This window comes from Fusarium oxysporum, chromosome IV (genome assembly GCF_013085055.1).
Source record: "Fusarium oxysporum Fo47 chromosome IV, complete sequence".
Taxonomy (NCBI): domain Eukaryota; kingdom Fungi; phylum Ascomycota; class Sordariomycetes; order Hypocreales; family Nectriaceae; genus Fusarium; species Fusarium oxysporum.
Genome location: NC_072843.1, coordinates 1,363,003 through 1,378,943, shown reverse-complemented (window position 1 = coordinate 1,378,943; position 15,941 = coordinate 1,363,003). Strand labels below are relative to the sequence as shown.

General features: G+C 48.4%; 7 protein-coding genes across 7 annotated transcripts; 2 read left to right on the top strand and 5 right to left on the bottom strand.

Moving 5' to 3' along the window:
• Window positions 1-469: 469 nt before the first annotated feature.
• On the bottom strand, window positions 470-1,001 carry FOBCDRAFT_272368 (uncharacterized protein; the record flags this gene model as incomplete). The annotated part of the gene is made up of 3 exons (XM_031179570.3): window positions 470-673; window positions 722-865; window positions 921-1,001. 3 exons carry the CDS (start codon window positions 999-1,001, stop codon window positions 470-472), a joined length of 429 nt encoding a protein of 142 aa, XP_031045457.3.
• Window positions 1,002-1,341: 340 nt separating this feature from the next.
• FOBCDRAFT_272367 (uncharacterized protein) lies at window positions 1,342-2,332 on the bottom strand (the record flags this gene model as incomplete). Its single annotated transcript, XM_059611470.1, has 2 exons — window positions 1,342-2,066; window positions 2,116-2,332. 2 exons carry the CDS (start codon window positions 2,330-2,332, stop codon window positions 1,342-1,344), a joined length of 942 nt encoding a protein of 313 aa, XP_059467070.1.
• A 762-nt stretch (window positions 2,333-3,094) lies between these two features.
• On the top strand, window positions 3,095-4,898 carry FOBCDRAFT_220359 (uncharacterized protein). Its single transcript, XM_031179574.3, has 2 exons — window positions 3,095-3,498; window positions 3,550-4,898. Exons 1-2 carry the CDS (start codon window positions 3,319-3,321, stop codon window positions 4,501-4,503), a joined length of 1,134 nt encoding a protein of 377 aa, XP_031045461.2. The 5' UTR covers window positions 3,095-3,318; the 3' UTR covers window positions 4,504-4,898.
• Window positions 4,899-6,490: 1,592 nt separating this feature from the next.
• Window positions 6,491-9,126, top strand: FOBCDRAFT_180421 (magnesium transporter NIPA-domain-containing protein). The gene is made up of 2 exons (XM_031179575.3): window positions 6,491-7,597; window positions 7,648-9,126. Exons 1-2 carry the CDS (start codon window positions 6,848-6,850, stop codon window positions 8,764-8,766), a joined length of 1,869 nt encoding a protein of 622 aa, XP_031045462.1. The 5' UTR covers window positions 6,491-6,847; the 3' UTR covers window positions 8,767-9,126.
• On the bottom strand, window positions 9,127-10,600 carry FOBCDRAFT_220355 (uncharacterized protein). Its single transcript, XM_031179578.3, has 3 exons — window positions 10,149-10,600; window positions 9,538-10,087; window positions 9,127-9,489 (listed from the first exon to the last, which is right to left on the bottom strand). The coding sequence occupies exons 1-3, from the start codon at window positions 10,235-10,237 to the stop codon at window positions 9,316-9,318; spliced, it is 813 nt and encodes a 270-aa protein (XP_031045465.2). The 5' UTR covers window positions 10,238-10,600; the 3' UTR covers window positions 9,127-9,315.
• Window positions 10,601-11,023: 423 nt separating this feature from the next.
• FOBCDRAFT_291466 (cytochrome P450) lies at window positions 11,024-13,098 on the bottom strand (the record flags this gene model as incomplete). The annotated part of the gene is made up of 8 exons (XM_059611786.1): window positions 11,024-11,415; window positions 11,476-11,689; window positions 11,743-11,841; window positions 11,872-12,113; window positions 12,161-12,271; window positions 12,324-12,621; window positions 12,722-12,850; window positions 13,045-13,098. 8 exons carry the CDS (start codon window positions 13,096-13,098, stop codon window positions 11,024-11,026), a joined length of 1,539 nt encoding a protein of 512 aa, XP_059464648.1.
• A 1,200-nt stretch (window positions 13,099-14,298) lies between these two features.
• On the bottom strand, window positions 14,299-15,570 carry FOBCDRAFT_220352 (alpha/beta hydrolase fold-domain-containing protein). Its single transcript, XM_031179581.3, has one exon. The coding sequence runs from the start codon at window positions 15,440-15,442 to the stop codon at window positions 14,537-14,539; it is 906 nt and encodes a 301-aa protein (XP_031045468.1). The 5' UTR covers window positions 15,443-15,570; the 3' UTR covers window positions 14,299-14,536.
• Window positions 15,571-15,941: the final 371 nt, after the last annotated feature.

The window sequence follows — 15,941 nt, the reverse complement described above, 5'->3', positions numbered from 1 at the left end:
GGAGTATAGGACCGATGTTGAAAGAGGGAGATTTGGTAGTGAGATAGAATAGTGGAGAAGGGGGAACAGTACTCCTAATATCAAGCTCCATGCTAACTTCCCAGCTGCACTAAAAGACCAAGGATGGAACAAAAAGCAAACCTTCTTCGACTTAGAATCAGATTTTATTGCATACTACTCGTATTTTGTTCCAAGTAATTGGCTAAATATAAGTGTTATCGTCTGCTGGCGAGATCGTCATCGATTATTTTCCCCCGCCATGGAAGACATAATCATTATCACAAGTAACATTAATGATTTAGAGATGATTTTAGTGAGTCCTAAGCAAACACCAAGTTTGATTCTATAGCTAGAAGTCTGTCCGAACCACCTGATGTCGCTGTGTTTTCTATGCCTCTGTCTCTGTCTACACCCTGTGTGATGATTTCCCAAGCTCCAAGTCGGGTCAAAATCAAGAGCGAGCGCTTAGCTAGTTCTCCTTCACAATGAGGGAGACCTCGCACTTGCCAGGCTCAAGAACGTGTGGAGAGTCGTTGTACTCGCGGGCCGGGATTCGGAGAACGACCTCAACCTGATCCTCGGCAGCAAGAACCTTGAAGGTCTGGATGCGGCAGGTGAATCGAGGGTGGTAGAGGCGGTCGTAGCCATCCTCGGTGGTGCGGCAGTGCTTGTCCTATATCTTATCAGCATGGACAGCAGTAAAGAGAAGAGAGTGACTTACAAAGGCGTAGCAGAGCTCCTCGCGGCAAGAGTTGAGTCGGGCAGCACGCCCATCGGTGAGACCGAGAGCATTTTTCGCGGCGACGATGTCCTTAACAACCGCCATCATGACGTCCTTGAGGTTAGAGGTCTCGTTGATGTAGTCCTTTAACTCGAGTCAGTTCTGCTGCGTACAAGGTTGTTTGTGTGGTTAGGAATACCTTCAGGGTCTGGGCGCCAGGGTGCTTCTCCTGCTTGAGGCGCTCGAGGAGCTGAATGATTGTGTCTCGGTTTGCAGACATCTTGAAGTTTGATCGGATCGACAAACTGTTGCTGAAATGGATGTGTCGGTGTCGATGTCGATATCGATGGTGATGTTGACTGGGTCAAAATTTAGAGAATGCCACCGAGCCTGGCGTTTTATACCAGTAATTTCCAGGCCCAACTCCAGCAATTCAAACAGCCAAAAACCATGATTCAATTATCGATCCCAATGTCAATACCAACGAGTGGGGGCTTTTCGTTTGAGTCCTCCTTTCACCACTGACAGCAATGTCAAGTCGTTGGAAAGAAGAATAAGAAGAATTGTGTAAGTAAGTTTGTACAGAAAAGAATGTGATAATCATCAACGACAATAACTCCTCAAGGAGCAGCTGGCTTGGCCGTATTATTGTCCGTTATCTCACCCAAACCCCTTGACTCCTGACGCCCTGGACTCTCAGGAGAAATAGGCCACGATTGACTCCGTGTCGAGAACGACGAGTCCCTATCATTATCAGATGGACTCACGGGTCCGACGTGTGTCACGCTGCTTGACTTTGTCGTCTCTGCTGCACCAAGCTCTGGCGTTCTCATACATCCACGAAGTTCCTCCGCATGAGGTCGATCGCCCTCCATCTCGTACAAGCCCTTGCTAGCGTAGTATCCTTCTTGAGAAGCGTTGGCCTTCTCTATCTCGACAATTCTCAGCTGCTCCTCGACTGAGCGTCTTCGTTTCCTCTCACGCAGCCAGAGGAAGACGGCAATACCGATAAGGATAACACCAATTGCAACACCAACGCCCACTCCGGCTTTTCCTCCTGGTGATAGACCGCTGTGAGTAGGTGTCACTGCGTCTGCTTCGTCAGATGCTTGTGCTTGCTCGGAATCGCCAGTCTCAGTTGGTGCAAGGCTCGTCCAGGTAGATTCTTCCGCGGCGGCTGTCTCTTCAGATGATGCAGTAGTGGCGACTGTTGTCGAGACCTTGAGTGTTGTCGACGCTGCTGAAGCTGTAGATAATACAGCAGTTGAGAATGATGTTGGTTCGGTAGCAGTTCCGTAAGGTTCCCAGTATTGTTCGCAGATCTTCCAGTAACTATTCTCATATTCTAACCTATGTTAGTGATGGATTCGCATGCCGAGCCGACAACTACATACCGAACTCGTCATCTTCAGTACACTTCTTTTTCGTCTTCCTTTCCTTATTTGAGAGACATTGCTCCAATGTATCAACGATGGTCTGATGATGCGGCTTATAGCACCAGCAGTCGTAGTCGTCCTTGGCACAGCCAGTAGTAGCAACACTGATGTCGAAGCATCCGCTAATACATTCCGGAATAGCCTCGTAGAGAGACTTTGCGTTCTTGTTGGCCATTGTAGGAAGGGCTTATGACAATCGATCGATATATAACTTCAAGTGGGTGTAATTCAAGTGGATAGACCTGCGCTTGCGCAAACTCGAATGCAAAGACCGAAGACTGACAGAGACAGAGACAGACGCAAAGACACGAAGGAACAAGCTAGCAAAGCTCAGACACGAGAGTTCCAGGAAAGAGAATCCCTAAATAAGGATTCAAAGTTGATTTAAGGCGATCAAGACTCCATCTGGACACGAAGGATCCCCTGGATCTCCATCTCACTCCATATAAGCCATTGGTTCATCCCGCGTGCTGTTCAATGCGCTGTATCGTCCTCAAACAGCTAATGCTGGGAGTAAACCTCTTAAAGCTAGGGCCATGGCTAGGCTGATAGGACCGTGTACGCTTCAAACATCTCTCCCGTCAGCGCTACAGATGAGAATGGATCGGAGGATCTGTTTCCTGGTAAAAAAGCGAGCCCGTAATTTCAGGATCAGACTTAATTCTTAAGGCGAGCCAGGGGCATTTAGCCTTAAAAACTGGGGACCTGCGGCATTTGGTTAAACCGTTAAAGTGGCGAAAGGGAATTTTAGACGCGAGAATTTGTAAGAACGCGAAAAGCATGTGTTAGTCAGTTTGAGTTAACGTTGTGAATAGTGATATATAATAATAAGCCACATGGTTACATGTGTTAGTCAACAAGAGGCCTCGACTCGCGAGACTCGGCCTCGGAACACAAATTACGAGATAAGCGACAATGCCAAGTAAATTCTGCCACTCACAAATCTAGAACGGCCCTATCGTCAGTGAAACCGGCTGTGATTGGTCAGGAAAGGTCATTTCCCCCACCAGTTGGGCTCTACACATCGCCTTATCGGACCTTGACGGGCGGAATAAAATCAACCATTTCCTTCTAGAAAATAATGATGAGGACAGAATCTCACCTCTTGCCATCGACATCATCAACTTTTACGTCAAAATAAGTACGATAGAGCCCAGAGAAATGTCGTGGTACCCGAAAAACGTGTATCCGGAAGGCTCGGGAATTGACTCAAAGACAATCGAGAATATCGTCGTCCAGGACATTATCAAGAACGATTTGACCCGAAGCGAGCAGCTTGATCTCGCAACAGCTCTAACAGTTATGCTTGTGGCGGAGGCAGCTGAGGAAACCACAACAAGTGTATGTATCGACTTTTCCTCTCATTTACCAGGGTGAGACTGACGTTCATAGTATGAATATGATGAAGAGGGTGAAGAGAATGAGAGAATAAATGAAGAGGAAGAAGAAGACGACGAAGAGGGGGAGGAGGAAGAGGAAGATGAGGAGTATGGAGATGTTTATGATTCAACGGAGGACGGCTTATATGATGCATTTGACGACGTGAGCTCATATGGTTCTCTGCGGTTTCTTGTCCTCGACATGCCAGTTGAGAATGCGGAACCAGAGCCCATCACCAGGAAGCGAGCTTTGTCACACGAAGAAACGCCATGCCCTCCCTCAAGGAACCCGGCCAAGCGACAGAAGATAGATACATCCGGAGTATCAGAACCCCCCAAACCACAAGCTTCAGAAACGAAGGATCCGGTGGCGTCTCCTTCAGCCCGACCTGAGTGGCAAAAATACGGCGGAAAGGAAATACCCAAATCACTTATCCCTAGAATCGTCCGGTCAGCTCTCCTAGGCACTCCTCTGCACGCACTTCATCCCGAGGCACAGTCGTTTCTCATGGCAATCAATTTCGACCTCCCCGGCTCCAAGGAACTGGCATGCGCCGTCATCGACATGGGCCTCAGATTCTCCAAGACAGCCACGAGGAGTGAGTACAGCATTGTATTCAAGGAACTGGTCGAAAGCCAAGGCCGGATCATGGTGTACAACAGTGCTCATAACAACTTCGAGCAGCAGCATATGCTTTTCTGGAACAAGGTTAAGAAACATACCGGCAAGCCTGTTCCTCCTGAGCGATTAGTGGAGCATCAGGCGAGAAAAAGGAGACAAATAGCTGAGATGTACGCCAGAAATAGGGCCAGACATGCAGAGGAAAACGCGAAGAAATTAGCTCTTCAAAAGAAGTTGAAAGAGCAATTTGCTAAGAAGATGAGCGAAGGGGAGGCCAAGAAGCTACCTCTGGATGAGAGAGTTAAGAAGTGGCTGAAAGAGATTGTCCCGGTTCAGAAGAAATAGCACGATATGGCATGGCATGATATGGATAGCAAGAGATGGGAACTTCAGCCTTCAGTGGAATGGGTTGCATCATGGCATTTATGAATACAAGATCGAGATACCCCCTTTACATAATAGGAAACGGCATAGTTGTATGTATTATGGATTAACTTAGCATAAGCCACATGATATTCTTTAAGCCTTGACGCCACGCAGATGCAGCTTAAACGGTCCGTCAAGCTGCATGACAGCACGCTATAGTCGTGAGTCTGATGACAGAGACATGACTAGATGGTACTATAATCGCCCGAAGTCTTGAATATCTGCCCACTATAAGAGCGGTCAACTAAAAAGGATTCCTACCTTCTTGTAGTTCTACAAAACTACGGCATGTATCATTAGCCCTAGTTCGTGTTCGTATCAAGCGAGCATCGCTTGATTAGCATTAATGGAACTTTGGAACTCAAATGCTTCCTCGGGGCATCCAGCCGGTCGATTTGTCGACCCACCTGCAAATTGAGACATTGAAACTTATCGATTCGCTGTCGATCACTGGGCAAAAAAATAACATTCTCTGAAACACCACATGTGCAGTTGGTGTGTGGAGTCGAAACAGGCTGAGTCGTGTGTGCATGCAGCGTCGTCCCGAGACAGAAATAGCTGCGGAGAGTCCCATTTTGCTGGCTGTGAGAGACTCAAGGCCAGACATCAATGCAGTGGGAGAGATGGGTGCTGTGGTCCGGAGGGTTCGGGAGACATTGACATGGTTGATGAATAGTGCTGATCACATCTTTTGACGATATAAACTCCAACGGACACGGATCTTACATAGCACGATAGTCCATAGGATGAGATAGATTTCAGTGAGTGTCATAGTTTGAGCATCGAAAGCTGAAAGAACCCCAGACCTTGGGTCTAGATTCTACCGAACGACCACCCAAGGGGAGGCAAGAAAACTTGGGACCTGTATTCCAAGTGACAAAAAGAACTGAGTAAATCGGGTATAGATTTTAGGGGAGCTTAGGTTAGGTATTTTTGACACTTTGGTTCAACGTCAGAGGTTTTCTTGCTCCCTGGGGCCACCCCACGTTGGCGGATGCGCTTGAGTAGAGTCCGCCTTGGCCTAACAGTTTTAAAGCCACCATCAGCTCAGTAAGAACATTCGTTATTCAGCGGTCAAGCTCAGTACAGCTGACAGTGTTGTTCTACAGAGCGTGCGGGTGAGTAGAAGCGGTCAACTTGATCAATCTAAGAGGAAGAATCTTCAACTTTTAGACTCCGTCTCCAACGGAATGGGTTTTGGCCAGGAGATGCGCAATGCTTCATCGTCATCTAGCCCCTCGACGTACGTATGTAAGTGGCTTTTTTGGGGGCGGAGGGCCATCAAGTACCTGTACATCAAAATCCCCAAATGCTGCGCCAAGGGCTTACCGAGATGGGCAGGTCAAGCATCGATCGATACAAGGGCCCCTATCAAATATCTACAAGTCATCAGCAGCCACTGAAGCAGCCCAGATTCACAGGTCTCATGGGTTTCAGGCTCATCATGGATGAGGTGCTGACGTCGATTTGTTTAGCGCCCGTTGGTCCAAGAGCCCGTTGAGCGGGTGATGACCCATGACATTTCGGTCATAAACTTGGAATGCCCCGGTAGTAATTAGTTAATTAATTAATCGTGACCAAGGAAAGTATAATTGATCTCTCTTTTATTTCGGCCTCGGGGTATTGACTGTCACTGACATGCCGAACCACGAGGTACATAGATGTCTTCTTTTTGTTGATGTCTTCAACGCTAAGATCTCCGCCCAATGGGCCGGTAACAGCAGATGGAGGGGAGCTTGTTCTGTAGCTTGTTTAGGTTTGAGTGAAGTGGTTGGCTGGGGACCACTGGAAGTTGGCAGGTTGCAGCGGGGACAGCGCCTAAATGGGTATCGCATGTACCGGTACTTGTTCTTTTGGGTGTCTCAGGAGCCCACCCACATTCATCTAGGCTCTTTCATCACAAGCTGGCTGGGCCTGGTGTGTACGACGCCGTTTCCAAGGTTTCTTCTTTACTTTCGTACAGTATCTTCAGAGCCCTGCACTAGACAGACTATTTGATTTCTCAACCTTTCTTCTTGTATACTCTCTTCCTAGAATTACCTTATCTCACTTTCCCCGCAGCTCTTACTTTCAATTGTTCGTCATTCTTATGAGCTTATATCGCTATAGTCTGCTTCAACCCCCTATAAACCAGAGTCCTTCGTCGCTGCCGCAACCGATACCGTCACCATCGCACATGTGGTCCTAAATAGAGTCTAGATTTCCGCTTCGACTCTCCTCCTCCCTCTCCGTCTCCGTTTTGAACATCGACTATCGAACCGCAATGGACGCCGATATCTTCGCACGAAGTGGCGGCCTCGGCGGCGACCCGAGCGATCGACCTGGATTCTATAAACCCGTTGGTATTGGTTTGGCTGTTGGGTCTGGTGTCTTTATCGGTATCTCTTTCGTTCTAAAGAAAGTCGGATTATTGCGCGCCAACGAAAAATACAATGAGGTCGCTGGAGAAGGATATGGATACCTCAAAAACTTCTACTGGTGGGCGGGAATGACACTTATGATCATTGGCGAAATCCTCAACTTTGTCGCATACGCCTTCACCGATGCAATCCTCGTCACTCCTCTGGGCGCATTGTCCGTTGTTATCACAGCTATTCTTTCAGCCATTTTCCTCAAAGAGCGCCTCAGCATGGTCGGAAAAGTTGCTTGCTTCCTCTGCATTGTCGGCTCGGTTGTTATTGTTATGAATGCTCCCCATACATCATCCGTCAGCGATATTCAAGAGATGCAGAAATACTTTATCACACCCGGATTTCTCACCTATGCCGGCCTTATCATAGTTGGTTCTATCGCCACTGCACTATGGGCTGGGCCAAGATATGGTAACAAGAATATGTTGGTATACATCTCAATCTGCAGTTGGATTGGTGGACTCAGTGTCGTCTCGACTCAAGGACTGGGTGCTGCCATCATTGCTTGGATCGGGGGCAAACCTCAGTACAAGGAATGGTTCCTATGGGTTTTATTCGTCTTTGTCATTGGCACATTATTGACGGAGATCATTTATCTCAACGTATGAGCCCAGCTCTCCGTTTTATCTCAGTCACTAACAGCTCATCACAGAAAGCGCTCAACATCTATAACGCAGCCCTCGTTACCCCGACATATTACGTCTACTTTACCAGTACGACTATTATCACGTCAGCGATTCTTTTCCAAGGTTTCAAGGGCACTGCCCAGTCTATCGTCACCGTTGTTTTAGGTTTCTTAACAATTTGTTCCGGAGTAGTGTTACTGCAGCTCTCAAAATCCGCAAAGGATGTGCCCGACGCAGCAGTCTTCAGCGGTGACCTCGATCAGATCCAGACTATTGCCGAGCAGGAACAGCCAGAGTCGGAACCCAAGGCTGATGCCATCCGCGGAGCCGCTGCCATCGTGCGACAGATCTCTCAGCGACGACTTAGAATGGAAGCCGAAGAGCTCAAGCGACTCCACGAGGAAAAGATGATGATGGACACAATGGACCCTATCCGAGAGGATGGACAGCAGCCGGAGTGGGAATGGGATGGTTTGAGAAGAAGACGAACAATGACTTTCAGGACCGGAACGATTAGCAGCTCTAGGGCAGGATCAGTAACATCGCCTCCACCACCGATGCCGCCCACCTCACCCCGTTTTGCTGTAAGACCAAGCAGTCCAAGACAACATCCACCTTTAGGCATGTCGCAGTTCCCACCGGTCGAAGACGGAGACGATAGCGACGACGACAACAACCGTCAGGAAACAAACACACTCTTCTCTAGCATTGCAGGTACCATCCGAGGTAGAGCCCGAGGCTTCACCAACTTCTCAGGCCGACACGCCAACGACGATCATGAAGACGATAAACCCCGGCCCCGCAGCCCGATGCACCCGGTCCCCCTGACTGAGATTGCCGTCCCCCGGGATAAGGCCGACGAAGAACACGCCGCTTACTATGGTCAAACTCGGGAGCACGAGTACAACGGACAGGATACTGAGTACCGAGGGGCGTCATTCCGAAGTGGTGACAGCCTTGCGCCTCCGACGCCCCCGCCTCATGGACAACCTCAGGATACGACACGACGTCAGTTTTCATTCCATAACGTTTTCCGGCGGCCTCACTCATCGTCTAGATCAACATCACACGTCGCGGACCCAACGGAGGAAGAGCGGGCCGGACTCGTCAAGGACGATAGCCAGCCGGGCCCATCTTTTCTCTAGGGGCAAATCCGATGGGTAATGTCAGCATTCGGGGTGGTGCTTTGAGTAAGAAGGGGGAAAACATGCATTTGCACGGCGCTATTGGTGTTCTTTTCTTTTGGACTACTGGGATCGCTTGGTTGGGTTATTCGGTTGCATAGCGATTGTATAATGTCGTCACGCCTGGGTTAAGTAGGGTATAGACATGTCTTGGACGGAGCGCGAGCTTGATGACTACCTTTATATACAAAACTGCTGTGGGACATGATGGCCGGGTCAGTGGAGGATAGTAACACGACATGATGAATAAGGATCAGTTGTATACGTTAAAAACATATTATTTATGAAACGACTGGCTGCAGCACTGATAGCATGAGTGACCGTGGAGGATTAAGAGGAGAATTGCCGTTATTACTTTCATGAATTCGTTCAAAACGTTACGCTATTCAAGCCCAAAGCATCTCTGAAATAAGTCTCTGAACACCTGAAACTCCAAGCATTTAATAAGATTTTAATCAAAAGACCTCCGATCCGCTGATTCCCAACTCTCATCGTCATTTGCTTTTTCTACTACCAATCAGCAGCCCAACCGTTCTGCTCGAGGAACTCTTCGCACGCCTGCTTCAACGCCAGGTTTGGCCGTAGCTCAGAAGGCACAAGTGGCTCGCGAGTGAGAGGATCACTATGGTGTCTGTTGAGGTGCTCCATGATAGACGCGCGCTCGTATGACTTTCCAGTCTTGGTCTGTACCTTGTTAGCAAGCCTGGCATTCGATCGTGGTGAGGAACTTACCATGACAGGATCAACCATGAATCCAAAACTGATATCGTCAATGGCCCAGTCTGGAACCTCTCTCTTCTTCTCACCATCTGCCCTTGCTCTCTCAAAGATCTCTTTCATCCTCTCAATCTTGGCATCGCTCTCCTCCTCGATTTCCTGCCTCACCATCCCATCATCCGTCTCGGCCAGCATAGCCTCTTTGTCCTTTGTCAATAATTCAAGCATCTCCCTTTCAAGATCTTGCGATTCGCGAACCCGCTTCTTCTCAAGATCGTCCCAGCGCTCTTTCTTGCAGCGAAGAACGAGAGCCGTCACAGCAGCGAGCGAGCGATCTCCCGTGGCGGCGCACAGCTTGTGCGCATGCAGAGCGTTCTCAAGCGCAGCGTCATAGTCGCGAAGAGCGATCTGTGCTTGCGCAAGGTAGTACCGGGCCTTCATGTTGTCTGGCGTTAGCTGCAAACAAGCCTCGCAGTCGGTGATTACTGAGTCCCAATAATTAAGCTTAAGACGGGCCATGGCGCGATTAGTGTAAAGAGCTGGATTTTTGGGGTCGGCGATGATGCTATTGCGATCTTTGTCAGAATAAGCTCTCTCTCTAAGCTGTGCTGATTATATATGCTCACGCTTTGGAGTAGAGGCTATCGGCGCCGACGTAGTCCCCCGCCTGGAAACATTTGTTTCCTTCGTTCTTGAGCTGTAGCGACTTAGACATGTTGAGTCAAGTGCAGTGCGTGAGACTGGGGGGTGAGTGGTAGTGAGATGTGGTAAGATTGGACAGTAATTTATGCCGTAATAGAGGATTCGTTACTGTATGCCGGATGCTCGGACAAGAGGACCCCGTATCTATAAAGGCGCTGGCTGATATTATGATGGCAAAGAAAAAAGGAGAATAAACTGAACAGCAGAGAAAAGAAAAAGGAGGAACAGAATCAAGAGAAATCGCAGCGTGAAATGTGCAGAAAGCGAACGAGCTGTGATGTTCACTCTAGAAGACAGAAGCAGGGAGTTACTGGAAACAGCGAGCGAGCCACAATGACACATGTAGGTACGTTACGTTAAGTTTAGAGGAGAGAAGGGCAAAGGACCCTTGATTTTGGGAGGGATTGATAGAGCTTTTGATTGGATTTCTAAGCGCGTGTTCCCTGGAAAGTTCGAGAAACGAGCGGGACGGTTTTAACTAATTGAGGCCTAGAAATTGCGGGGTGAGTATTGAGTATCCTCATCATGAGAACCAAGTCATGATGGAGACATATTCATACAAAAAAAAAAAAAAAATGCATTTATTGCTCAAATCTACATGCATAAATCCATCGTGACTTTTGTTTCCAAGTCACCTGATTCCGCCTCTTGCAGAATCTGTCTGTGTCTAAATGCCAATGTCTAATGCAATATCATTGTCATGTCATGTCATGTCGTGCCGTGTCGTGTCCTAAAACTCCCCAAAGTCCGTATAATACGTCAGCAAAAGAAAGTGGCCCAGATACTCCTCTCTTCTTTCTTACATCTCCACCAAACGCACAACCAAATTCTCCTTTGGTCGCAGTGTGAAAGCCGGTCCAGCGACGTCAACCTGCTTCTCTTCGTTTCCAAGAGGTTTCTCGATCTTGAACTTGCGCACCATCTCTACAAGCATGGTCTTCATCTCCAAGAGGGAGAGCTGCTTGCCAATGCACATGCGCGGGCCGTTGTGAAACGTCTCAAAGGCGTAGGCGCTTGTCGCGTCACCCGTGAGATCGCTCCAGCGGTCAGGGTTGAACTCCTGCGCGTCTGGGCCCCAGACCAGAGGGTGCGTGTTCATCACCGCGGGCGAGAGTTGGATCACGGTTCCCTTGGGGATCATGATACCGTCAATTTCGACGTCATCGGTCGCTTGGCGAGGTGCCATGGCCACTATAAACATGTTAGCTAATCAATTTCCTAATGTCAGGGGATGGGAGATGGATTACTTACCTGCGCAGTAGAGTCGCAGAACCTCGCGCACAAAGTTGTGCAGATACGGGAGCTTGTCGATATCGCTGAAACTAGACATGCCGCAAGTGTTGTCCATGCTTGTGATTTCATCTCGCAGAAGCTGCTGGCAATCCGGTCGGCGTGAGAGCTCGTGGACGGCCCAGGTGATGGAACAAGCTGTCGTGTCATGTCCAAGGATCAAAAGATTCAAAACCTATTACAACAGTTAGCACAATCCACAACATTCAGAATTCAGGGGTGGCTTACATATTCAACGACATTCTTGTCGTTCCAATCAGGGTCGGAGTGTTCCAACAAACACTGGAGGGCGTCTCGGTGCTTTTCGTTGACAAGGCCTTGTTCGCACTGATTACGTCGGATCGTCATCAAGCCTACAATGAACTCCCGAACTCGGGTACAGCTCTGAGAAAACTCAATGCATTCTTTCAGGGGTACATACTGTCGAATTGGGATTAGTGAGTTCAAGTAGTTGACAACATGGCCAAACGTCGAGGGTTGCATCATCGTGGTGAAGGTGTCAAACAACGGAGACTCGTCGGATCCGAGGTGGTTAAGATCGAGGCCCAACGTTTCGAGCCCAATCACGTCGAGGGCTGCTTTCCAGATATTGCTCTCAACTATAAGATTGTTAGCTCAGTCGCACAAAAAGGGGGGGGTTACTTACTCTCAACGTTACCGTGTTCGTTGCGTTGTTGGGTCAGTACATCGATCAGTTGTTCGGCCTTTTGCTGAACAACAGGGGAGAAGGCTCTGAGTCGTGCAGCCGAGAATGGTTCTAATAAAAAGTTAGCATTGGTCTCAATCCGTGTAGGGTTGATTGTACTTACGACTGATGGCTGCTCGACGGACCTTGTGAAGCTTGCCTTCAACGAAGGGAAGTCCATCGCCGATGAATTCATGCGCGAACTGCTTCGCAAAGGCAGGCTTCACAAAGTACGAGCTCTTCGTCTGAAGGACCTGCTTATATGCCTCGATACTGTTTACAAACAGTGTCTCACCGTTGGCAAAGTTCAGGTATCGAATAATGGGTGCATCGGGAAACTCGCGAGACCACTTGCAAAAGAGTTCAGGAAACCAAGGCACCCGAAGGAACTTTGCAGTCTGTCCAAGAAAGAAGGCATTGTCCTATTATCAACGTTAGCAATACGATAGAAAAACGAAGGGCGAGTTTACTTGCTTTTGGTCCGGGGAGATATCGAAGGGGGGATACATAGAAGGGATATACAAAGACGTTAAAGGCGATCATGCCCATCACGAGCATACCCAAGACGACCAATCCAATGGAAAGCGAAGGCATCAAGGGAAGCACTGACGCCATCTTGATCGAAAAATAGAACGAGTCGTACATGTTGTACTCTCGAGCGAGGTTGTTGGGCGAGCGGAAATGACCAAAATATGAAGAATAAGAAGACCAGATGGGTATCAATCAAAAAGGCAGCAAGAATGGGATTGTGAGAAGGAAAGAGAGATTACAAAGTCACGATGAGGCCAGGATATCGATATATACTATGCTAATTATCGCACTGGCAGCTGTCATTCAGTGTCCACGCACCTGGCGGGTGGCAACCACTGGCAGACGGCTGGCGAACATTGACGGAACATGTTGCATTGACTTGACGTTTACGGGTACGGGCGAGATCAAGGCCCCGAACATGGGACATCGGGCGTTTCTATATAGAGTTGTGGCACAGCTTTTGCCAGTGCTAATGTAAGGTATGGGTATGGTCTTGGGGGGAGATGGGGGCCGAAGCTTTGTTGTCGATACATATATAGCGAATACCACGTAGAAAACAGGCTGATCACTTTACCAATTCGGAGAACATGCAATGATACGTTATCTATATCCGCTGTCACTCGAGTCTAATGCCGTGGCAATTTCCGAACAGCATTGAAAGGGGTTATCTTGGTTTCTCGGAACGGATGGACGCTGGATGAATACCCTTTTGGGACGATGCGGTTTGCCGATGCATTGGGACCTTGCTGTCGAGTGCTTTACATACATGGATTAACAAACGTCAATAACCTAATCTAATAGACTCTACAGATAACCGAGATTATCTGTGCTGTAGCGAGTGGTGGCGCTCAAGCGATGATACCTTGGGCCTGAAGATCTCCAACATGGCTGGCTTCGAATTACGGCAGTGGTCGAGTTATAGAATATTTTGCTCAGCCTTGCAGTTCGTCTTACAGATCTTTCCGTGGCATGTCACACAAGATAAGCCACTTACAATTTTCCCGTTGGTTGTGTAACATGATAGCCTTACCGACTTTTCGTGTTTGTATCAATTCGTTGGTGTTGCTCGTTTCATGGGTTTCTGAACGTTTGAATGATATCCGGAACGTCATTGTTCGTGCAGATGACATGAATCTCGAAGTGATCAATTATTCGAGCGCGGGTATAAGTCGACAGGTCTTAGTAGTCGTTTCATCGTTATCATCCAGGATTGTTTGGTTTGACATGTGAAGCCTCAAGTCTTGGGATAGCCAATCAGTGTGTACATAAGCTGCTAAGTCTTTAAGTTGATACTATAAATGAGAAACCCTGTGTATTCTGGCGGAAGAGCAGCAAACACAGCCATGTTAATGCTGACTACGCATGGATTCTCGGGACAACCTACCTTGACTTCATATCATCTCGGGCTATAAGATCTTGTGTTCCCTCTGATGGGGTCCTTAAGCCACCGCCTTGTATACAGATGGATAGGAACTTGGAAGCCGAGATGCTATCCGTCTGTACTACGCCCTTGCATAATCTTCATCTTGGAGACTTTGACCATGCAGATAGACATAATAAAACCAATTGATGTATGTAGCTGTTTTTATATACCTTAGTGTGGCCACGTCTGGACTCGCAGCCATAAGTCGTCTGAGTGCAATAGACATATGAAAGTATCCTGTATCTTATCCCATCCCAATCATAAACATATGATTCTTATATATAGTAGTCGTCATCATCATCATGTCTCACTGGGGGTATCCTCATGCCGTTCAAAACCCCAACCCAACGCCGTAGCCCAAGACAACCCACTCAAAGAAATTATCAACTGATTCCCAACCATTCGACCATCTTGTCCACAGCTTGCCTGCCCTCTTGAATGGGTAAAATAGGCCACACGTGAATCATGCCCTCTCCATACACCAGCTCTACCTTTGTACCCTGCTCCTTAGCCATCTCAACCATCTTCTTGGTATCAGGCGTCAAGAGATCCAAGCCAGCTGCAAACACCAACATTGGCGGTAGTCTCAGATCTCCGTAGATGGGACTAACATTGGGATGCTGGGTATCCATCTCTGGACAAATGAGTCTTGTAATCTCGGCGATGCCAGGAACGTCCAGCCATGGGTCCTTGAGCGCTGCATTGTGAAGTTCAGGATTGACGAGACTGGAATCAGTGCAAGGCGTGATGGGCACAATTCTCTGCGCAGTCTGTCTACCAGCCAATTTCGCATTTTGCGTAAGGACAAGAGCCATGGTTCCTCCAGCTGAATCACCCATGACCCAAAACGGCGTCCGATCTGGTGCCGATGCGAGTTCGTCGTGGAGCGGCTGCACGAACTCATACATCTTCATGAGCGACGTCTCAGGGCCAAGCGGGTATATCGGTACGGTAACAGTAGCATTCAGACGCCTCGCAAGCTGGGCCACCAGCTCCCAATGCTGAGGCGTGATATCAAAGACGAAGCCACCGCCATGGAGATACAAGATTCGACCACGGGTCGGCGTCTCTGTTTTTGGAGAGACTATGTAAACGACATAATCCGCAATGTGGCCTTTTCTCTTGTACTCCTCAACGGCGAATTCCTTGTAGAGGTGCTTGGGGGGCACACGCTCGGGACGAAGACGTTCCTTGGCGATGCGGTTGTTGATCCCCTCTGCTGAACTCCATGTGCTCTTGAACCACCACCAGACGATCCAGCTGAGGATACGGGCTTTGAAGCTGGGCATTGCTGAGTGAGATGGAGTTTATGAGGGTATCACGGGAGTGGGATCATGCAAAGACTGCATAGACAATGGATGTTCAAGGTCTGCAGCTACAACCAGCTGTCATTATGCGCTGGCGGGTTTTTTCTGTGGAGGGGAATATGGGTACGAATAGTCATGGGTGGTTGGTGGTGAGGGGTCTACGGTCTACACCGCTATAGTAAGGTATGGCACAAGTCGTTGAGAGGACAGACATCTCAACGAATAGGGCGGCATTGTTACACAGCATGGCCAAGTATTTCCGTGGTCAGTTAGGTTATTCGCAGTACGAGCTGGCTAGCTTGTAAGACAATGGAAGTAAGTTTCAGTCGATCTCTACAATCTAGGGTAGTCAGATATCAGGACCCCCAGGCCGAGGCAGACCAACGATCATGAATTGTTAGGTAATCGTACATATTCTTTACAATCCTGAACCTGTTCCTACAAATTCATATTACTTGTCAATCAGTGCAATAATCCGATC

Coding starts and splice junctions, on each gene's coding strand:
- FOBCDRAFT_220359 (XM_031179574.3), top strand. CDS start 3,319: ATGTCGTGGTACCCGAAAAACGTGTATCCGGAAGGCTCGGGAATTGAC. Junction 3,499..3,549: donor CTGAGGAAACCACAACAAGT/GTATGTATCGAC, acceptor TGACGTTCATAG/TATGAATATGATGAAGAGGG.
- FOBCDRAFT_180421 (XM_031179575.3), top strand. CDS start 6,848: ATGGACGCCGATATCTTCGCACGAAGTGGCGGCCTCGGCGGCGACCCG. Junction 7,598..7,647: donor CGGAGATCATTTATCTCAAC/GTATGAGCCCAG, acceptor AGCTCATCACAG/AAAGCGCTCAACATCTATAA.
- FOBCDRAFT_220355 (XM_031179578.3), bottom strand. CDS start 10,237: ATGTCTAAGTCGCTACAGCTCAAGAACGAAGGAAACAAATGTTTCCAG. Junction 10,088..10,148: donor GATAGCCTCTACTCCAAAGC/GTGAGCATATAT, acceptor AGATCGCAATAG/CATCATCGCCGACCCCAAAA. Junction 9,490..9,537: donor TCATGGTTGATCCTGTCATG/GTAAGTTCCTCA, acceptor AACAAGGTACAG/ACCAAGACTGGAAAGTCATA.
- FOBCDRAFT_220352 (XM_031179581.3), bottom strand. CDS start 15,442: ATGCCCAGCTTCAAAGCCCGTATCCTCAGCTGGATCGTCTGGTGGTGG.